At 47.6% G+C, this 23,241-nt stretch overlaps 1 protein-coding gene across 3 annotated transcripts in view; it reads left to right on the plus strand.

Annotated features, from left to right (window-relative positions):
* Positions 1 to 23,241, plus strand: part of HERC2 (HECT and RLD domain containing E3 ubiquitin protein ligase 2) — a 209,120-nt gene that overhangs the window by 84,813 nt on the left and 101,066 nt on the right. For all 3 annotated transcript variants that reach the window (XM_065591123.1, XM_065591131.1, XM_065591128.1), the window contains exons 24-31: positions 10,195 to 10,365; positions 10,476 to 10,579; positions 10,876 to 11,026; positions 13,512 to 13,726; positions 15,613 to 15,745; positions 15,868 to 15,995; positions 16,118 to 16,313; positions 23,080 to 23,216. In XM_065591123.1, coding sequence (XP_065447195.1) covers positions 10,195 to 10,365; positions 10,476 to 10,579; positions 10,876 to 11,026; positions 13,512 to 13,726; positions 15,613 to 15,745; positions 15,868 to 15,995; positions 16,118 to 16,313; positions 23,080 to 23,216 — 1,235 coding nt within the window. The remainder of the gene's footprint in view (positions 1 to 10,194; positions 10,366 to 10,475; positions 10,580 to 10,875; positions 11,027 to 13,511; positions 13,727 to 15,612; positions 15,746 to 15,867; positions 15,996 to 16,117; positions 16,314 to 23,079; positions 23,217 to 23,241) is intronic.

The following is a 23,241-nucleotide window of genomic DNA, read 5'->3' on the forward strand; positions in this document are numbered from 1 at the left end:
GGTGCAAATAGCGTCTCCCCCCAGGCCGGCGGTGATACAGTGCCTCCCGTCGACTCCAGAGACCTTCGCGGCGGCGAGAGACTTAATAGCTCTCACGGAGCCGGCACCGCCTCAGCCACCGGCACCGACTGCACCGTTGACTCGCCCGGTCCAGTCGAGGGGGAAACCTGCTTTGATGCGCCCACCATCACAAGGGCTGGAACCTCGGCACCGGTCCAGGTCCCGAAGCAGGTCCCCACGCCGCTCGCAGTCCCGGCGCCGAATATCGTCTCGGCACCGGTCGTACTCGCGGCCAAGATCTACTTCGCGGCACCGTTCTACGTCTCGGCACCGCTATGATCGTCGGCACCGATCAACGTCGAGACGTAGTTCTCGGCACCGCTACGGTCGGCGCTCGACGTCGAGGGGTCGCTCCCGGCACCGGGCATACTCCAGGTCCTCGTCGAGGTCCAGATCTGACTCCCGGCACCGACGAGGTCATCGGCACCGGTCGCGGTCCCGGCACCGATCGCCGGCACCGCGCAGAGATAGATCATCTCCGGACCGGCACCGTGCGGCACCGCAGCCCACCGGGATGGTTTCATCTCTCTCGGCACCGCCATGGCCGTCTAGATCGGTGTCCCGCTCCTCGGAGGACTTGTCGAGATCGGCATACCCCCCTCAAGGGCGCGCCGATGAACAAAATTTCGGCCACTGGCAGGAGATGGCAGAGGACCAATCTCATGGACCATCTCACTGGTCGTTTTGGACCCCGTGGGCATACCACCAAGAACAAGGGGCTCCAATACCATCGACCTCTCGCTCGGGTCACTCGGTTAGAAGGGCCCCAGAATCCACCATCTCTCGGCCTCCGCCAGGAGGCATGGAGGCTTCGGTGTCCACGCCACCCGACACCAGGGACCCAAGTGCAGGTGATGCCCCGGCCCAAGAGCAAAGGGATCAGGACCCCCCCTTGGATCCGGTACCACCGGAGGCATCCTCTTCCTCCTCTCCGGACGAGGCAGTGGCGGGCACTTCATGTACGGGTCCCCCTCCGATAGATCTTCGGGCTCACCAGGATCTCCTGCGTAGGATGGCCCGTAATATGGACCTGCAGGCGGAGGAGATAGTGGAGGTGCACGACCCGATCGTGAACATCCTTGGAGCAGATGTCCCATCGAGGGTGGCGTTACCTCTGATCCGCACGATCCAATCGAATGCGGATACGATATGGCAAACTCCTGCCTCCATTCCACCCACAGCGAGAGGGGTGGAAAGAAAATACTTTGTCCCCTCTAAGGACTATGGGTACTTGTACACCCACCCCCAACCGTGCTCACTGGTGGTGGAATCAGTGAATGCACGAGAGCGCCACGGCCAGCAGGCTGCAGCGCCTAAATCAAAAGAGGCTAAGCGGCTCGACCTGTTTGGCCGTAAGGTCTACTCAGCCGGAGGGCTACAACTGAGAGCGGCGAACCAACAGGCGTTACTGAGCCGCTACAATTTCAACTCCTGGAACTCTATGGGGAAGTTTAAGGAGTTGATTCCCCAAGAGTCCAGGGAAGAGTTTGGAGCCATGGTAGAGGAGGGCAAGAAGGTGGCTCGGACCTCCTTGCAGGCCTCCTTGGACATTGCAGACTCAGCGGCGAGGACCCTGGCTTCGGGCATCGCTATGCGCAGGATCTCCTGGCTTCAGGTTTCGGGTTTGCCTCCGGAGCTGCAGCAAACCCTACAAGATCTGCCTTTTGAGGGGCATGGATTGTTCTCGGATAAGACGGACTCCCGCCTGCAGAGCCTCAAGGACTCGAGAACAATCATGCGCTCCCTGGGGATGCATGTTGTGGGCCCCCAGCGCAGGCCATTTAGGCCGCAACCTCAGCGCTTCTACCCCCCCCCCGCCTCGTCAGAGACAAGACTCGGCCCGGAGGCGAGGGCGAGGTGGTAGAAGAAGGTGGACCGGCCCTCAACCCGGCCAGAACCAGGGGCCACCTCGACCACCTTCAGGCCCCAGGCAGAACTTTTGAAGGTGCGGTCGAGGACGGCGCCCCAGTCATCCCCCAGGATCCAGCCCCCTCCTTTCGGGATCGCCTCTCCCACTTCCACCGTGCTTGGTCCCTTATAACTTCGGACCGTTGGGTCCTCCGCACGGTGGAGAGGGGATACGCTATCCAGTTTTCTTCTATCCCCCCCTCCTCCCCCCCTTCCCCGTCCCTCTTCAGGGACCCTTCTCACGAGCAACTTCTTATACAGGAAGTTTCTACGCTCCTCGCTATGGGGGCCATAGAGGAGGTTCCAGTGGAATTAAGGGGCAGGGGATTCTACTCCCGTTATTTCCTCATCCCCAAGTCCAAAGGAGGTCTGCGACCCATCTTGGACTTGCGCGGACTCAACAAATTCGTAGTAAAGTTGAAGTTCCGCATGGTCTCTCTGGGGGCCATTATCCCTTCCCTCGATCCTGGAGACTGGTTTGCCGCCCTCGACATGAAAGACGCATACTTTCACATTGCTATTTTCCCGCCTCACAGACGCTTCCTCCGATTCGTGGTAAACAGGGTGCACTACCAATTTGCAGTCCTTCCCTTCGGACTATCTTCGGCCCCACGGGTCTTCACGAAATGTATGGCTGTCGTGGCAGCGTACCTTCGTCGGCAAGGGATACAGGTGTTCCCGTACCTAGACGACTGGCTGGTACGCGGTCGCACCAAGGAACAAGTTCGCGATCACGTCCACATAATAGTGCGCACATTCAACAAGTTGGGTATCCTACTCAACAAGGACAAATCCACTCTAGAACCTACCCAGAGAATAGAATTCATCGGTGCGGTTCTAGACTCCAGACGCGCACAAGCCATCCTGCCAGACAATCGCTTTTGCACCATCACGAGCCTCATACAGGGACTCAAGGCCTTCCCAACTACCACGGTGAGGTCGTGCCTTACCCTCCTGGGTCACATGGCTTCATGCACGTACGTAACCAGGCATGCCAGACTTCGGCTTCGCCCACTCCAGACCTGGGTGTCATCAATATACCGCCCACATCGGGACAGCCTGAATATGGTGGTCACAATCCCGAACTCGGTCCTGACCTCCCTCACATGGTGGCTAGATCACAATGTGGTTTGCGAGGGGATGCCGTTTCACGCCCCACAACCCTCTCTGCACCTGGTCACAGACGCTTCATCTCTGGGTTGGGGCGCCCATCTCAACGAGCACCATACCCAGGGCCTGTGGACTGCACCTCAGCTAGCCCTGCACATCAATGTTCGGGAACTGATGGCGGTGCGCCTGGCGTGCCAGGCATTTCTCAATCTCCTACGTGGCCGCTGTGTGTTAGTTCTCACCGACAACACCACGGCCATGTTTTACATCAACAAGCAGGGAGGAGCACGTTCGTCAATTCTATGCCAAGAGGCCATTCGCCTGTGGGACTTCTGCATCGCCCACTCAATCCATCTCACGGCATCGTTCCTCCCTGGAGTCCAGAATACTCTGGCGGACCGGCTCAGCAGGTCCTTTCAAACGCACGAGTGGTCTATCCGTCCGGACATTATACATTCCGTCTTCCAGAAGTGGGGGTTTCCCCACATAGACCTGTTTGCATCTCGAGACAACAGGAAGTGCCACGTGTTCTGCTCCCTGCAAGGTCGAGCTCCGGGCTCCCTCTCGGATGCGTTTCTCCTTCCCTGGAAAGACCACCTGTTTTATGCCTTCCCTCCGTTTCCTCTGGTCCACAAGGTACTGCTCAAATTGCGCAGAGACCAGGCACAGGTAATTCTGATCGCTCCAGCGTGGCCGAGACAACATTGGTACACCACGCTGTTGGAACTCTCGGTTCGGACACCGATCCCGCTTCCGTTGTATCCGGATCTCATCACGCAGAACCACGGCCGGCTGCGTCACCCCGACCTGCAATCACTCCACCTCACGGCGTGGCTGCTCCATGGTTCACCCAGGCAGAGCAACAGTGTTCTCACTCTGTCCAACAGATTCTGCTGAGCAGTAGGAAGCCCTCAACACGGACCACATACTTGGCCAAGTGGAAGCGGTTCTCCTGTTGGTGCGAACAGCGAGCCACGTCCCCGTTGCACGCACCTATCCCTCTCATTTTGGAATATCTCCTATCCCTAAAACAGCAAGGGTTGGCGATATCTTCAATTAAAGTTCACCTGGCCGCTATATCGGCCTTCCATCCAGGGGAACTCGCGTCCTCGGTATTCTCTAACCCGATGGTCGTTAGATTCCTCAAGGGCTTAGACCGGACGTACCCACAACAACGTCAGCCCGTTCCGACGTGGGACCTCAACCTGGTTCTCTCCAAGCTCACAGGTCCTCCATTCGAGCCACTGGCCACCTGTTCACTTCTGTACCTGTCCTGGAAGACAGCCTTCCTCGTAGCCATCACCTCAGCAAGGCGCGTTTCTGAACTCAGGGCGCTTACATCCGAGCCCCCTTACACAGTTTTCCACAAGGATAAAGTGCAGCTTCGTCCACATCCTGCCTTTCTCCCTAAGGTGGTTTCTCCTTTTCATATCAACCAGGATATATTTCTCCCGGTCTTTCATCCTAAACCACATGCTACTCGCCAGGATCAACGTTTGCATTCTCTGGACGTACGCAGGGCCCTGGCCTTCTATATTGACCGCACAAGGCACTTTAGAAAGACGACGCAACTCTTCGTTGCAGTGGCCGACCGAATGAAAGGCTCACCGGTCTCCTCACAACGCCTATCCTCCTGGATTACGTCTTGCATCCGGACTTGCTATGACCTGGCAGGTGTCTCAGCACCGCACCTCACCGCCCACTCCACGAGGGCCCAAGCTTCCTCGACGGCTTTCCTGGCGCAAGTTCCGATACAGGACATTTGTAGAGCTGCGGTTTGGTCGTCAGTCCACACATTTACAGAACACTATGCACTAGTGCAGCAGTCCAGGGACGATGCTGCCTTCGGATCAGCAGTTTTGCACACAGCAATGTCTCACTCCGACCCCACCACCTGAGTTGGGCTTGGGAGTCACCTAATGGAATGGATATGAGCAAGCACTCGAAGAAGAAAAGACGGTTACTCACCGTTGTAACTGTTGTTCTTCGAGATGTGTTGCTCATATCCATTCCAAACCCGCCCTCCGTCCCCACTGTCGGAGTAGCCGGCAAGAAGGAACTGAGGGGGCGCCGGGTCGGCTGGGATATATATTCAGCGCCATGAAGGCGCCACTCTAGGGGGCTCCACAGCCGACCCGCCGGTGTTGCTAGGGTAAAAATCTTCCGACGATCGTGCACGCGGCGCGCACACACCTAATGGAATGGATATGAGCAACACATCTCGAAGAACAACAGTTACAACGGTGAGTAACCGTCTTTTCTGAACTGAAAGTACTGAAAATATAAGGATTTTTTACATTTAACAGTATTTTCATTCTGTTTGTGGATCTTAACAGTTTTTTTTTCTGTCACCTTATTACAGCATGCTTTGATGAGAAGCTGCTTTAGGGGCATTCTTTGCAGACTTTACAATTCTCCAGACTTTTAGCTCTTTACAACCCACTCTCATCTCCCACACCAAGAGTTTGTGCTCTTTGGAAGCATAGCTGCTTCTAATTCGTGTCTTTTTCACCATAGACAGATGAGGTGCTCCACTGAGTGCTGGTGCTGTGTCAATCAGAAGCTGATAATTTCTCTGAAATTTCTTCAGGAACTTATCTAAATTGTTTGCCTAATGAAATGGTAGAAGTCATTTTGTGTTGTGCTGAGCAGTGTTGCATCTTGATCTACACAATTTTGAGTTTTTGTTGTACATTTCTCTTGCCCTTGTTGATTTTTCTGGATATGCCTGTTGCAGATTTATTTTCACTTGCATGACAGTTTTGAATTCAGGCTGCAGCTGTGTCTTTACCACAGCATTCTTTGTTTCCCTGTCGTATATGACTAGAACTCTCTCCTAATGGACATTTCTGCTATCAGATGAGTGAGGGATTGCAAGCTTGAGGCTTGTATGGCAATAGTGGGAGAGACTGGCAGTGAAACGTCAGTATTCTTATTGACTGCTGATGGTGCATGTATCTCCTTAAGGTCTGTCTTATTTATTAACTGGCAAGCCCCTGGAGACTTTCTGAACTCCTTCCAAGGCACTAATAGATCATTGTCCAGAATAGAAATAGCAGGCTAACAATCCTTTCTGTACATCAGCACACTAGAGAAGTTCTCACAGTTGCCAAGCAATCTCTGTATGTATTCTCCTTCATACTTCTGTGCCTTGGGGATGGGAGTTTGCACCAGTGGTTGTCATAACAGCTTCCTTGACTCATTCAGGAGCAGGCACTGGAGGTTTCACTGACAATCTCTTGAGATTTGAGCACTGAGAACAAGTGCCAATGGTTACTGTTAAATCTAACATGCTAATGGGGCTTTGTCTTGAGCACACCTGTGTGGAGCTACCCAAAGAATTGACCAGAAGACACCCCTCTTTCCTTGACACGTGCACTCAATCAAGTCAGGGGGTCACAGTGCACTTTGAGAGGGAACATAACAAAAATAAGTATTTGCCATTACATTTCCTTCTGACAAAGTTCCAGTACTTTAGGTGAAATGTTTCTCTCCTTTGATAAGTTGTTGGGCTAAACCCCAGAATGCCCGTCTGGTGTATATATACATTATGAGGAAAAGCACATATGTGGAACTCAGTGTTGTTGTTATCCCCTTGCTTCCCACCCTGCAGAAAAATGCCTAGAGGAGTCTAAAGTTACTGAAAACTTTTGTTTTAACATCCATACAGTACAATGTTCTGGTCAGCATCCGTTTTTTTTATTAAAAAAAAAAAAGCTTCTGTAGCATTCTGAGCAGTGTATACATGCCTCACTAGTGCCATTTGTGCCAGTGCAGAGAGCTGGTGAACTGATAGATCTCAAATAGTAGCTGTCAGTGGAGAACCATGGGTGCAGGTGTAGCTAGTGGGGTTCCATACAGGTCTGTTCCAGGCTTGATGATGATCAATAAATTTATCAACAATCAAGAAGTAAAGTGAAAATTTGTGGATGACACAGAGTGGCATGAAGATTGTCAGAGTGGTAAATAATGAGGATGGGGCAGTCATACAGAGCAATCTGGATCACTTGTTAAGCTGGGTTCATTCAAATAAAAGGCATTTTAATACAACCAAATGCAAGGCCATACATCCAGAAATGAAGATGCAGGCCATACTTACAGATTGGGGGACTGTATCTTAGAAAGCAGTGACTGAAAAGGTTTATGGATCTTAGCCCTGGTCTACACTACGAGTTCAGGTCGAATTTACCAGCGTTATATTGATTTAAGCCTGCACCTGTCCACACGACAAAGCCATTTTTTTCGACTTAAAGGGCTCTTAAAATTGATTTCTGTACTCCTCCCCAATGAGGGGATTAGCGCTGAAATCGACCCTGCTGGGTCGAATTTGGGTAATGTGGACACAATTTGACAGTATTGGCCTCCGGGAGCTATCCCAGAGTGCTCCATTGTGACCGCTCTGGACAACACTCTCAACTCAGATGCACTGGTCAGATAGACAGGAAAAGCCCAGCGAACTTTTGAATTTCATTTCTTGTTTGGCCACCGTGGCGAGCTGATCAGCACAGGTGACCATAATATGGAGATATACCTATCTCATAGAACTGGAAGGGACCCTGAAAGGTAATTGAGTCCAGCCCCCTGCCTTCACTAGCAGGACCAAGTACTGATTTTTGCCCCAGATCCCTAAGTGGCCCCCTCAAGGATTGAACTCACAACCCTGGGTTTAGCAGGCCAATGCTCAAACCACTGAGCTATCCCAGAATCGCAAAAGAGCTCCAGCATGGACCGAACGGGAGGTACTGGATCTGATCGCTGTATGGGGAGATGAATCTGTGCTATCCGAACTCCATTCTAAAAGACAAAATGATTAAACGCAGCCAGACACCAGGACACCAGGGCGGTTAGAAGAGTGCAGCAGGGCGTGCTGCGCATTAGAGAAGCTTTGAAAACCAGTTTCATGACTGGCCAGGCTACGGTGTGAAAGTTCTGTTTGTTTCTCCTTGATGAAAACCCGCCCCCTTGGTTCACTCTACTTCCCTGTAAGCCAACTGCCCTCCCCTCCCCAGTTTGATCTCCGCTTGCAGAGGCAATAAAGTCATTGTTTCAAATTCATGCATTCTTTATTAATTCATCACACAAATGGGGGGATAGCTGCCAAGGTAACCTGGGAGGAGGGAAGCACAGGGAAAGGGTAGTAGTAGGGGCACCCCCTAGAATGGCAGGCAGCTGATCATAGAATGGGATGTCTGGGGCTCTGACCCAGAGCGGCCGTTTGCCTCTCTGATTCTTTGGTAGGCTTGCCTGATATTCCAGGCAGGACTGAATCTCCATTAGACGAAACTTAAAGAAGGGAATGACTTGGAGTCATTTATGTCCAGGCGTCCCCGATCAACCTCACCAAGGCCGGCCAGGAGCACCCATGTCTGCCTAGGAGCCCCCGACCGACCTCACCGAGGCCGGCCAGGCGGAACCAGGAGACAGCAGGAGATGGTACAATACAGCTGCTAACCATCTTTGCTAACTTGCAAAGGCAAGGAGCTGCTGCTGTGTAGCACTGCAGTACCGCGTCTGACAGTGAGCTGAGCGGGCTCCATGCTTGCCGTGGTATGTCATCTGCACGGGTAATCCAGGAAAAAAGGCGAGAAACGATTTTTTGTCGTTGCTTTCACAGAGGGGGCGGGGGGGGGAACCTGATGACATGTACCCAGAGCCACCCGCGACAACATTTTTGCCCCATCAGGCATTGGGAGCTCAACCCAGAATTCCAATGGGCAGTGGAGACTGCAGGAACTGTGAGATAGCTACCCACAATGCAACGCTCCGAAAGTTGACGCTAGCCTCAGTACTGTGGATGCCCTCCGCCGACTTAATGGTCTTAAGTGGGGACACACACAGTCGACTGTATCAAATCGATTTATAAAAAATCGACTTACATTATATCGACCTAATTTCATAGTGTTAGACATACCCTTAGTGAACAACTCAAGATGAGCTCCAGTGTGATGCTGTCACAAAGAGGGCTAAGGCTTTCCTTGGATTGAAGAGGGGAGTAGGGAGGTGACTTTTACCTGTGTATGTGGTATTGGTGAGAGATACTAGAATACCGCATGCGGTTCTGATGTCAACATTTTAAATAGGTTTTTTGAAGAACCGGAGAGGATATAGAGAAGAGCTATAAAAAGATTTGAGGTTGGAGAAAAATCCTTTGCAGTAAGAGATTTAAGGACTTTAGTAGTTTAGTTTATCAAAATAGAAGATTGAGGTGACTTTATTACAGTGTATAAGTACTTCCACAGGGAGAAAAATACCAGGTACTATAGGGACCTTTAACCTAGCAGCGAAAGATATAGCAAGAACTATTGTCTGGAAGATAAAGCCAGACAAATTCAAATCAGAAATAAGGCATGCACTTTTAACAGTAAAGGTGATTAACCATTGGAACAAACTACCAAGGGAAGTGGTGGATTCTTCATCTCTTGATGTCTTCAAATCACGATTGAAAGATAAGCTTTTAATCAAACACAGGTTATAGGGCTCAATTCAGGGGTAAATGGGTGAAATTCTGTGGCCTGTTTTATACAAGAAGTCAGACTAGGTGATCTAATGGTTCTTTATGGCCTTCAGGTCTATGAATTTCTTTCCATCCTCTCTGCTTGCTAATAGTGGTCTCTAAAAGTGAGGTTGGACTTGTTCATTCTCCGAGCTTTGGAATAGCTAAATGATCCAGGCCTCAAACAAGTACTTTGACCTTGTTTTTACTGACTTCCTCCACTTGAAAACTGCCTGTAAAGTGTCAGATAATGGCATCTCTGTCCAGTCTAAACAGCACCGTGCTACCAACTAAAGTCATCTTGTGGTATTCAGTGCTTTCCACACTATCAGAAAAGGAAGCGAGGAGTAGACAAACCTGGGATTTGCTATATCTCTGCGCAGGTGGATTATATTGTCTGTTGGTGTGCGTTTGATATAAGTATAAAGCTTATGGAAGTGTCTGCCAGTTGCGTTTGTGGGAGACTAACTCCAGGGTTGGGGTCTAGGATAACCCTTCCCCCCCTCACCTTCACAGAATGTGTTGTTTTTAGGGTTACCCTAGCGCGGTTTTGTTATTGTCAATGCTATTTTTAAGAAACTAAAATGCATGCAATATATAATGTTTTTGTTTTAAATCAATAGGTTCATTTTTTACTGGCCAGAGCTGCAGAAATAATGAAGAGGTAACACTTATACGTAAAGCTGATCTAGAGAACCATAATAAAGATGGAGGCTTCTGGACAGTGATTGATGGGAAAGTGTATGATATAAAAGATTTTCAGACCCAGTCTTTAACAGGGAATAGTATACTTGGTGAGTTTCAACTCTTGAATTGAAGGGGCACAGATTTTTGTTTTAAAATTAATTGCCGTAAATAGCTGTTTAGATATTATAGAACTACTGAATATTCTTTTTTTTTCTAGCTCAGTTTGCAGGTGAGGATCCAGTTGTTGCTTTGGAAGCTGCCTTGCAGTTTGAGGACACAAGAGAGTCGATGCATGCCTTCTGTGTTGGCCAGTATATGGAGGTAGAAATAATTTAATATACTTCGTAGCACATCATATGTAGGATAGTAAACTATCTGGAGAAGTGACCTTTTCAGCCTGTAGGATTGATGCCAGTTTTAGTCAAGGACCTGAAGCAAAAACTTGGGTTACAAATGACTAATTGAGAGAGACAGTATTGCACTTAATGAAATTTAACTTATGATTGTATTAATAGTTTACTTCTTCAGAATGTGTTTATAGTAATAAAGGATAGTTTTGTTTTTAAACTCTTGTTGGAATTTACTTTTGGCCTCAATTTGATATTTCTTCTATTTAGCCTGACCAGGAAGTGATTACAACACCAGATCTTGGCAGTCTGTCGTCACCTCTCATAGACACAGAAAGAAATTTGGGCCTTCTTCTTGGACTGCATGCTTCCTACCTAGCAATGAGTACATCACTTTCTCCTGTGGAGGTTGAATGTGCCAGTAAGCAGAACTTATTTTCAGTTAAATTAGAAGTAATGGATTGTGTACTGTACCTCTGCATGCTTCCCATAATATGCTGGACCAGACTATTGTAAATATAATTTAATCAGGAACTTAGCATTTTTTTTGCCTCACTTTCTTCTGGACATAGCTTAAAGACTTTCTTGTTCTTCTTTTTACCATTAGAAAACTCTTAGTACATGAAAAACTTTTTTTCTCTTTGTTTGGCTGTTCCTCCCAGTTTTCTCTTTGTGATGCAGACATGCAGGTCTTTTTCACTTCCGGTTTGTGTAATTGATTCACTTTTATTCAGATGATTAAATGCCTGTTCTTTTGTGTATTTCCTTGCTTTGTAGCTTTCAGAACAGTGTGTTATGTGCTCTCTTCTCTCTCTGACTTTTTTGACAGCAGATGACGTGAGAGAAGGAATCCTTTATGTATACTTTCATTCCTTATCCCCACTACATTCACTGCGTTCCCTCTTCAATTTCATATTTTTCTGGATTTCTTCTAAACCACTTTGGTTTGCTGGTCTGGATTTCTGCTTTTAAAAGTCATTTCTTTAGTTTGTGTAAGGGGGCCAACCATGAAACGAATATTGTTTTTGCCACTTGAATTCAAGTACCAAATATACTCGCTGGTAAGCCAAATTTTTTTAGTAAAAAAGGGAAGCATCAGAGAAGGGGGTCAGCTTATGAACGGGTATAGAGAGGGAGAGGTGGGACACAGCCTGTCCCCCCAAGAAAGGGGGCAAGGAGAGGCAGCAGAGCCAGAAGGGAAGAGGCGGGGCCAGAGTCTCTCCGCTTCTGGCCACGCTGCTCTCCCCCCAGCCTCCAAAGCAGCTGCAGCTCCAGGGCTGGCAGGCTGCAGCCACACCGCTCAGCCCTGCCTGCTGGAGCAGGCTGCAGCCACGCCACCTGGTCCGTTGGAGCACAATGCGCCGGTGCTGCCCGGTCTGGCCCGTCGGAGCAGGCTGCGGCTGCGCTGCCCAGCCTGCCGGAGCAGCTCCAGCCAGGCCAGAGACATCCTCCTCTGGCCCACCCCAGCTAAGGTGGGAAGGGATGGGATGGGGAGAGCGTGGCGGTCCTGGACTAGGGGTGGGGGTCTTGTGGGGGATGGTCACAGGGGTTACTCCCCCTCCCCCCAGCTTTTCCCTCTCTCTCCTCCCCCCCAAAAAATTGCCCCACCAGTTGCTGTCCCTGCCCATCAGGGTAAGCAGCTGGCTGGCGGGCGCTTTGTTTACTTCCATGCCTGTGGACGCTCGAGGTAAACAAACCATTTTGGCCCACCAGCAGCTTATACTGATGGCCCGGGAGCCAAAGTTTGCCAACCCCTGAATTATAGGGTCGGCTTATGAATGGGTCATAAAAAGTGTCCATTTTTACTTATCCATCTTGGGGGGGTTGGCTTATAAAAGAACCGGCTTATGATCGAGTATATACGGTACTTCAACAGGGAAAAGAAGTTAGTCTTTTGTCTACAATGCTGCAGAGTTATGCATTTGAGTAGTTCAATTGGGGGGGAGGGATAGCTCAGTGGTTTGAGCATTGGCCTGCTAAACCCAGAGTTTTGTGTTCAATCCTTGAGGGGGCCACTTAGGGATCTGGGGCAAAATCAGTACTTGGTCCTACTAGTGAAGGCAGGGGGCTGGACTCAATGACCTTGCAAGGTCCCTTCCAGTTCTAGGAGATGGGAATATCTCCATTAATTTATTTATAATTGACTTCAGTGGGGGATACACAAATAAGACATTATGGGATTGAGACCTTTGTCTCACAACGCTTATGTCAAACTCTAGTAGACTTTCATGCTTCATATACCCTTCTGTATGCACTTCTGGGACTCATTGTGAGTTTTTAAAAGATGACTCAGTATCCTGCTATTTGTCCGTCCTTGGCCAAGAACGTGAACAAGATTCAAAGGGGGACTTGCTGGTTATTTGGATAACAGGAATATCCGGTGTTTTAATAGTTAATGGTAACAAGACTATTGGAAGGGAGGTTAAACCTCATGCTTCAAGGTTTAACCTGATTTCTTATTATTAGGGGTTAGGGTGAGTCTTTCATGGGGTGGAAGAGCAGATTATCCCATGTTAACCTACTGTGGGGTTTCTTGTACCTTCCTCTGAAACATCTGGAGCTGGCTTCTGTCATATTGGACCAGAAGGACCATGATTCTGATCCAGTATGGCTGTTCTTAGAATAGTTAGTAAGACCTTCATGGCTTCATCACAGCTGATGGCCTCAGGTGAGAAGTGGCTCCCTGCAGTGGCTTGGTTAAGATGTTACCTTACTTAATTTACAAATAATTTGTCAATTGTTTTTCTGATTAAACTTCACCAAATAAGTGTGAAAGTCTTCTAAATTTACTCGTGTTTGCAAGTAAATTTCATCTTTTGTTGTAAAGAATTATTATTCAGTTTAGTGACAGATAGCTTTCCCTGGCAGAAAGACTTACATATGTATTTTGTTTTCACTCTTGTTAGAATGGCTTAAGTCATCTATCTTCTCTGGAGGCTTGCAGACCAGTCAGATACATTACAGTTACAATGAGGAGAAAGATGAAGACCACTGCAGTTCACCTGGGAACACTACCCCAAACAAATCAAAACTATATTCACATCGACTAACCTTGAGTGACCATTCACAACCATTTCTGCAAGCCATTGCAGATAACAATATTCAGGATCACACTGTGAAGGTAAAATCTTTAGTCCCATCTTTACCAGGAAATTGTTTAAATGTGGCCAGAAGCAAGCCCCCTGAATTGTTGCTAGAAACAATTTAAAAGCTACCATAAGTGAAACAAAAGTGTTTTCAAATGTTGTTACAGAAAGTGTAGTTGAAAACTGGTAGTGAATTTAAATTGCTCTATTACACACATTGTGTAAGTGTTTGAAAACACTTTTGTTTCACCTTTGGTAGCTTTTAAATTGTTTTTCAGCAACAGTTCAGGGGGATTGCTTTAACCTCTGGCACATTTTCTGTGAAAGGGGAAGCAGGGAGTTGGAGTAAAGCAAGTCTTCATTGTTTCTGTTGTACTGCAAAAACTACCTCCTGCAAGTAAAGTGTTATTCCTAGTCAGAGGTGAGGCCGGGGTAATCAATTATTTTTTTGTCCAAATTTCTAGGTCAAGGTATAGTCAAGGTCCAGACTCTAGAGAAAATAATACAAAAATAATAATAATAATAAGTAAATAAGATTTTGTGGTCCGTTCAAAAGAGTCTGGCGGTCCAGATTTGACCCACGGTCCACCTATTGACTACCCCGGGTTAGGCTGTTCAAAATCAAGACACAGTCATTAATACTTAGATCCTAGCTAACGTATGATTCAATTAAAATTAATTTCTGTATGCAGTTTTTCTTATGAATTCCAAGTGATTTAAACTTTAATATTACATGAAAGGAAATTGAATACTGTCATTTAAGCTTTAGTGACACTGTAGACCATGGTTACCAGTTGTACTAAGGTGGAATTATCTCCCAGTCAAAGTGCGGAGGTGCTGTGTACTTAGTGACCGTATCTGTACTCATATTTCTCAGTTATATAGTCCCCTGCACACTCTGTTTTAGATTTTTATGTAATTGTATAGTTATTTCTTAGTAGATATAGAATGATTACGTAAGTCTTTTGTGCTCAGATTGGTTACTGCCCTTGGTACACCTCAGTATGCCCACAAGTGTCCATCTCCATTTCTAACCCCATGATTCCTGTCGAACCCCAGAGTCGAGATATAATTTTGAAATATTATTCTTGGGAGGAAATATTTAAGACTGGGTTTAGGTGGCCTGGTAAGCTGGAGAACAGGTCAGAAGCTGTTAGGACTGTGCTCATTGCTGCCATGTTGTCAGGGCTGGCTCCAGGCACCAGCCCACCAAGCTTGTGCTTGGGGTGGCACCTGGAGGAGGGCGGTGCAGTGTGGCGGCTCCGGCCGCCGGGGAGAGCAGAGCCGCAGTGGGCTCACCGCCCGCCCCCGGCGCTCTGGCTGCGGAGGAGAGTGGAGCCCCGGCCGGGCTCGCCGCCCTCCTCCCGTCGCTCTGGCCGCTGGGGAGAGCGGAGCCCCGGCTGGGCTTGCCGCCCTCCCCCCGGCTGGGCTCTCCGCCCTCCTCTCGGCGCTCTGGCCACCGGGGAGAGCGGAGCCCCGGCCGGGCTCTCGGCGCTCTGGCCGCCGGGGAGAGCGGAGCCCCGGCCGGTTGGGGAGAGCGGCCCGCGGCTGGGCTCGGCGCCCTCCCCTGCCACGCTTGCGGGGGGGAATCGGGGGGGGGGGGGGGAGGCTTTTTTTCCTTGGGCGGCCAAAAACCAGAGCCGGCCCTACATGTTGTGTATGATGAGAGCCCTCTGATGGGCTATTGTCCTCCAAACAGGAGTGACAATATGGATTGCTGTTTGGTACAATAGCTTGTTTGTACTTCTAGTAATTAGGTGATTGATATCCTGGACTGAGAAATATCTTGGCTATGGCTTCTGAATGTATTTAACCCAGGATATTATTGAGTTTTCACTTGAATGCTGACTGTAGTGTTCTACATTACTATACCTGAAGAGTTAGATAGTGCTGTTCCTTTGACTTTAGTGTTTGTTTGCAGGACTTTTTATGTCAAGTAGAGAGGTACTGCAAACAATGTCACTTAACAACACCAATCACATTCCCTCCTGAGCATCCTGTGGAAGAAGTAGGACGTTTACTCTTATGTTGTCTTCTAAAGCATGAAGATTTAGGTAAGTAGACTTAGCTGTTCCAGAACACTTAAATTAGGGGGTTGGTTTATTTATTTATTTTTTAACTCCCACTCCCCTTAATCTTAGAAATAGATATTCTTAGTGTGTTTTTTCCCATTAAGGTCATGTGGCATTGTCTCTAGTACATCCTGGTACCCTGGGAGTTGACCAAGTCAAACACAGAACCTTACCGAAATCTGTAGTAGATGTATGTCGTGTTGTCTATCAAGCAAAATGCTCGCTAATTAAGGTAAGCCTCCAACCACCTGTGTCTAACTTCTCTTCAACCTTAATTATTAAAAATGACAATTGACTCCTTTACATTTTATTCCCTTATTAAATTTATAATCTCTGTTTCCATTCCTGTTTTAGACACATCAGGAACAAGGCCGCTCCTACAAGGAAGTTTGTGCTCCTGTCATTGAACGTTTGAGATTCCTGTTCAATGAATTGCGTCCTGCAGTCTGCAATGACATCTCCATAATGTCAAAGTTTAAACTTCTGAGCTCTTTGCCCCGATGGAGGAGGATAGCTCAGAAGATAATTCGAGAGAGAAGAAAAAAAAGAGGTAAGAGACTAGTGATACTGTAGTAAAGCAAAATAAAAGAACCAACTTCCCCTCAAAGCTTTGTACATATAAGTAACACTTCTTTGTTAGGACAGTGAGGATGCTTGGGTTCTGTTGAAATATTGGGTCTACTAGTTTTTTTACTGAACTTTTTGACAAACTTTTGTAAAGAGGTAAATATTAACTTCTGGAGACAAGACATGGTGAACTAGTCTAGAAATTCAGGTTAGAGTGGTGCTTGTTTCCTGCTTTCCCGTTCATTTAAAAAAACCTGCACATCTCAATCTGACTGAGTTTGACTTGACATAGTTTGACTTCAAATGGGATACTTTTTCACGTAAAATGATTTGATAAATGATATATAGCTAGTGAGTTACATTATAATGAAACACCAAATATGATCAGATTATAAAATATTACTAGCATTGTCTTTTAAAGATTCAAGCTTATCATAAAACATACCAAAACCACCAGTGTTCTTAATAAAGTTTGTGCTTAATAAAGATTCCATGCTTCAAATTTGAATGTAAAGATTTGGAGATTTTCTGTATGTCTGTGTAATACTCTAGTCATGAAGATGATGAATTTCGCACTTCTGAAAATTTCAACCAAAGTCCAATTTTCAAAAGTGACTGACTTAGAAGCCTCTCTTGCTGACAGTCCTTCATGTTTGAAAGTGGGACTTAGACCCCTAAGTCACTAATGTGCTTTTGAAAATGTTACCCATAGTATAGACATAATGTATGCAGAATATTCTATATTGGACCCTACTATTCAGTAATGAAAATAAAATACTATCACTTTGTATGTTTTTTTTTTTTCTCATCTTAATTTCCTTGAACATATTGATTGACAAGTTTACATGTAATCATTGTAGTGGAAGTTTCATACTAAAAGATAAAGAATAGCTGGGGAAATTACTCTGACTAGATAATGTTGCAGTGAGTATTGGAGAGAATCCCCACAGTTTGTCTCAAGAAACTATGCTAGAATAATTGACTAAACTTGGAGCATTGAAGTCAAAATTCTTCTTCGAGTGATGGTCCCTATTGGATTCCACTGAGGGTTATGCACGTGCACCATGCACCTGGAGCCAGAGCTTTAAAAAGTAGTAGTTCCGTTGGTCCATGAGTGCACCCTTGTTCCGTCTCATGGTTTCGACAGAGGCGATAAAGGGTGGGACAGACTGACCATGCCCTCAGTTTCTTCTCACTGCTGCATGATCCAAGTCAGAGCTTCAGCTGTTCTCTCGTCCCTTGTGACACACTTTCTGAAAAGACTGTTTTATTCTTGTATATAGTTAGCATTTTATTATTTTTTATAGTATTTTTTTAGTGTTAGTAATAGTTTTCTTAGAATCTAAGGACTTTGTGATGCTGCTTTGGTGGTTTCTTGCCTACCCTCCCACCAGTACCAACACTTGGATACTGGGTTATGCTGAAGATGCCGGTGTTCAAGATCTGCGCTTCCTGCCCTTGCTCGTTTTCAATCCACAATTATCACTAATGCTGCTTTTACTGCAGGGGGAAGCCCACATCACATTTAGGTGCAGTATCTGCCTCTCCTTCCCTTCCCATAAGCAGGAAGTCCAGGCTCTCTACCTCAAGAAACACGTCATGGAGGTTGCCATGAGGCTGCAGTTGGATCCAGGCCAGGGAATTCCCCCACTACATCGGCCTGAGCACTCGAGGAGTGCACCTTCTACTGCAGATCTCCAGTCTGGATCCGCTGGTACCATTGCTACAGACCTCATGTGAAGGCCAAGCCGTGAGGCAAGGAAACATGCGCATAAGCATGATAGTAAGTCTTCTACAAGGCCCAAGAAAGACACTGCTTCCTCCCCGAGTTCTGGCCATGGAGAAGCGGCGTGGGCCTTGGAACACGCCAAGCACAAGAAGAAGTTGCATAGAACACTGGACCTGCCGGTCCAGGTCTCTAAGCCTCATACCCCCTCTTCATTGGTACCGCCAAAACAGTGGGATCGTCTGTGCTGAGACAGCCTTCTGTCCCCATTCAATCTCTGGTTCCATCTGGAATGCATGCCACTGACACCAGGGAGACTCATATTGGCTCCTGGACATCATGAACTTTTTGCCTTAGATGAGGTGAGATCCCTATGTCTTCCGGTGCATTCACCTCCAAAGAGACTCTGCTTACCTGCTCTGGACTTACCGCCTTCAGGTCATGTTCATGAGCACTGCCCTGAAACACTCTTGGTTCTGGTGGCTCTGCTATTTGAGCAAGGATCCGACTTCTTGGTATTGGAGGATTCAGATAGGGCACATGGTCTGCTGCTCCCGTACCAATGGTGAGAATATCCAAAGGCTCTGCTGGTCCAGTGGCAAATCCTCCCTTCTCTCAGCCCAGCTCCATGTGGACCACCATAGCAACTCAGTGTGCCAGACAGCAGCATCCACATTCCATTCTGACAGACAAGGAGGGTAAGAGACTGGACGTTCTGGGTTGTAAGATCTATTTGTCAGCCAGCTGTCAGTTCTGCATCTCTAATTACCTGGCATTACTGGCAAGGTATGACTTTTTTGAATTATGGCCAGTGAGCAGAATTTACAGACAAGCTTACTCAGCAGGACCATGCCCGTTTCCAGGCTATTTTAGAGGAAGGCAAACTGGTTGCCAAAATGATGCTCCAGGGTGCAGTAGATTTGGAAGTTGTGTCTTCGTGCACTATGGACATAGGAATTATTACGAGGAGGGAATTCTGGTTACATTCTTCTTGTTTTCCAAGGGAGGTACAGAACACAATTGAGGACCTCCCCTTCAGTGTATGTCTCTTCAATCAGAAGACTGATTCCCTACACTCACTCAAAGACTCTAGAGCAGGGGTCTCAAACTAATTTACCTTAGGGCCAGTGCCAGTCCTCAAATCCTCCCAGCGGGCCAATGTCACTCATGCTGCCAGAACCCACCCCCCAAAAAACTCTGCCTCCCCAAAACTCCGCCCCCCACTTGCCTAAGGCTCTGGGACAGAGTTTGGGTGGGGGAGATGGTCTGGGGTAGGGGATTGGGATGCAGGCTCTGGGAGGGAGTTTGGGTGCAGAAGGGGTAAGAGGTTGGGCTCTGGGAGTGAGTTTGGGTGGAGGAGGGGGTCTTGGGTGCAGGCTCTGGGAGGGAGTTTGGGTGGGGGAGGGGGTGTGTGGGAAAGGGGTGCAGGCTCTGGGAGGGAGTTTGGGGGCAGGAGGGGGTGTGTGGGGAGGGGGTAGGGGTGCAGGTTCTGGGAGGGGGTTGGGGATGTGGTGCTTACCTGGTACTCCAAGGCGGGGCGGGCTGGGCGGCCTCTGTGCGCTTCTGCCCCCCAGGCACCGCCCCCGCAGCGTCCCATTGGCCACAGGGGCGCTCTCAGGGTGGGGGTAGCACACGGAGGCACAGCCCTGCCCCTGGGCCGTACAGAGGGGCCAGCAGCCACTGGAGTGAGAAGGCAGATGCCGCTCAGCTCCGCTGTGCTGCTGGGGCCTCTGAGGGGGGAGCGCCCGGGGGTGGCAGGTGGGGCCAAGGGAGAGACCTGGCCCCAAAACTGCTGGAGCCTCACTGGCCACACTGGGGAGGCTCGCCGGCCACAGATGGCCCACAGGCCGGGAGTTTGAGACTCCTGCTCTAGAGCCACCTTGTGATCACTGGGCATTTATACACCAGCACCCAAGTGAAAATTTTATCGGACATCTCCTTTACAATGACACAGCTCCTCAGTTTTTCTGCCAGTGGTCCCTATGAGCCTCCCTACAAGCGTCAAAAGACTCCACAGCCCTGACCGCCTGGCCTGTCAGCACAGTCCTTGACATCACGCAATCAATTTTTACATAAGCAATATTTCAGAGTGCATCTAGAGAGCTGTCAACCACGTTGCAACCCACCATTCTTGCACCCCACTCCCTTCGGGAGTCATCTAGCCTGGAGTGTGATAACAATGGACAAGTGGGCCCTGGATGTCATTCGACATAGCATCATGAACTTAATCATATAGCCATCTCATCCACATCCCCTGTCCTGATTCTGCCTCTGGGACCGCTCTCATGACGCTATCTTTGCCCTGGAGATTGACTTCCTCCTACAGAGAAGGGTGATAGAGCCTGTGCCCACGGACTTTCAAGGCACAGGGTTTGTCTCCACCTACCTCTTGGTACACAAGAAAAAAGGAGGATGGAGACCAATCCTAAATCTCCATGGTCTCAACCACTTCATACGCAAACAAAAGTTCTGTATGGTGATGCTTGCAGCCATCATACCCTCTCTAGAAAGAGGCATGTGGTTTACAGCTCTCGATATGCAAGACACTTACTTTCACATAGATATTCACCCAACCCACAAATGATTCCTGAGATTTACAGTGGGCTCTCAGTGCTTCCAATATAGGGTTCTACCATTTGGACTCTCCACTGCTCCATGGGTCTTCTCCAGAATGGTGGCCTGCCCCTGGCATTAAGAGGTCCTCATCTTTTCTTATCTTGACGACTGGCTGCTGGCAGCATGATCCAGATACGAGGCTCAAGCATTGACTTTTCTGCTGCTTTTACTCCTCTCTTCCCAGGAGATGAACATAAACCTCGAAAAATTGATGTTGGACCCCGCACAGTGCCTGGAGCTCATTGGGGCGTGCATTGACATGATCTCTGCATGTGCCTACCTACCACGGGACAGGTGCTTCTGTGACTTCCAGTCCTTTGGTTCCGGCTGGAACTTGCCTTTCCCTTCTTGACCACATGGTGGCGTGCACATACGTCACTGCCTTTGCTCGTCTTCGCTTCTGCGGTCTATAACTGTGGCTACAGAGAGCCCATTCTCTGATGTTCAACTCAATGGACACCCTACTGACTTCTTCTAGTTATTGGGACTGTCTCCACCCCTTGGGGTATGAGCCCATTCCACAAGAGCGCAAGCATCAACTATGGCCACACTTCACAACGTGCTGCTCAGTGACATATATAGGGTGGCCGTGTGGAGTTTGGTACACACCTTCTCTTCCCATTATGCCCTGCTGCAAGACTCTGCGACAGATTTCTTGTTCCGTGCAGCTGTCCTCCGTTTCACAGCACCATCTTGCTTGCACTCTCCTCCTAACTAGGCATTGCTTGTCAGTCACTCTCAGTGTAATACAATAGAGTACATGACTCAAAGAAGAGGAGGAGGCTACTTACCTGTAACTAGAGGTTGTTTGAGATGTGGGTGGTCCTATCTGTATTCCAGTCCTGCCCTCTTTCCCCTCTACTGTGGAGCTGATTGATTTATGGTGGAGAAGGAGCTGAGGGCGCGGTTGGTCCGCCCCGCCCTTTATCACCTCGGTTGAAACCATGAGCACTGATGCATGGGCCAACAGATACTACTACTTTTAAAAGCTCTGGGCACATGGTGCATGCTCATAACGCTCAGTGGCATGCAGATATGGACCACTCATCTCGAAGAACCTCCAGTTACAGGTAAATAACCCCACTTCCTCTTTGAATAGGTTACTCTTGTTTACAACTGAAGCAAAACTTCCATTTTAGACTGAAGGTAGAATTTTTTTCTTTTACCCTTGAATAGTGGTTCTAGCAAAAGCAGAAGATTTGAAAACCATTGATCAGGGTGTTCTCAAGGTGCATTTACCCCCTTTCTATGAATCTTTTCTTGTCCTAATACTCTTTTGAAGTTGATAGGGCAATATACAGGCTTCAGTTATAATGCACCCAAATCGTATTATGCGGAGGTCAGCAAAACAGTGGAAAGGCACGGGGAGAGAATTTTTTGCTGTTTTGAAAAACCTGTATTAGTAATTGTAGGATGTTGCTTAGTATTAATGCCTTCTGCCTTGCTTTTCAATGAGGGAATCTTTGCACCAGCAGGCGATAAACTCCTGAGAGGAGAATGGAAGGTAAGAGTGGGGCCGGCTCAGCTGTTTTAGAGGAGCCCCCCACCATAATGCCCTATTGCAGGGAAGGAAGAGAGGTTACTTCTCCTCTCCCTAGCATCCTCTCTGTGTAGGCTGTGGGGAAGTAGAAGAGAACTGAAACACTCATCAGGGAGGCTGACAAACCGTAGCATAGCTTTCAGAAAAATAAAGTGGTAGATTTTTAGTTACATAGTAGCTGGAGAACTGTACCCTATATACTAAAATAATTTTAGGGCTGATCATAGTTTGAGTTAAGATATTTATTGCTTCTGTGTTTTACCACACCACTCAAGTAGCATTAACACAGTCAATGGTAGTGTCATGCAGTTAATATTTTATGTTGGTTAAAGATGCAATATGAGCAAGTAAAACAGCTTCCCTCCTGCCACCCATACAACCACATGATGATGTATGCTAAGCAAGTTCAAAGGCTCCAGTTTGAAGTAATGTGTAATTAAACAGTTCTTGACGTACACGCTTACATACAAAATTTAATCTACCCTGAGATTAACCATTATCTGTGTATGCAAGTGTAATGCATTTCCCAGCTAGTTGTTTCCAAAGCCTTATGAAAAGCAAAATACCTTGTGTTTTGAGTCACTGATTTTTAATTTGAGTTTGTTCTGTTTGAAACTGTCCTACGTTTTCAGAGTTGTTTATTTAAATCCTCTTATGAGTCTAGAAAACTTAAGTTTTTAATGGCAGGTATTTCAAAGATGGCATAACACAAACCATCTGCAACAATCATTTGTTTATTGGTGTGTTTAAATCAAGTGGACACCTTTTAGAATCAGCTTTTTTATTTTTACTGTGAAATAGAATAAATACATGATTATCTTAACATGCAAATCTAAATCTTTCCAATATATTTTTTTTTATTTCTAGTGCCAAAAAAATCTGAATCTGCTGATGTGGAAGAATCCAAAATTGGAAATGAGGAGAGTGACTTAGAAGAGTCATGTGTTGTACCCCATAGTCCTGTGTCTGTAGATAAAAGGCCCATGCCAGTCAAATCACCTAAGGTAAAGTATCCAGCTGTTGAATTTC

Source organism: Chrysemys picta, chromosome 1 (assembly GCF_011386835.1).
Source record: "Chrysemys picta bellii isolate R12L10 chromosome 1, ASM1138683v2, whole genome shotgun sequence".
Taxonomy (NCBI): domain Eukaryota; kingdom Metazoa; phylum Chordata; order Testudines; family Emydidae; genus Chrysemys; species Chrysemys picta.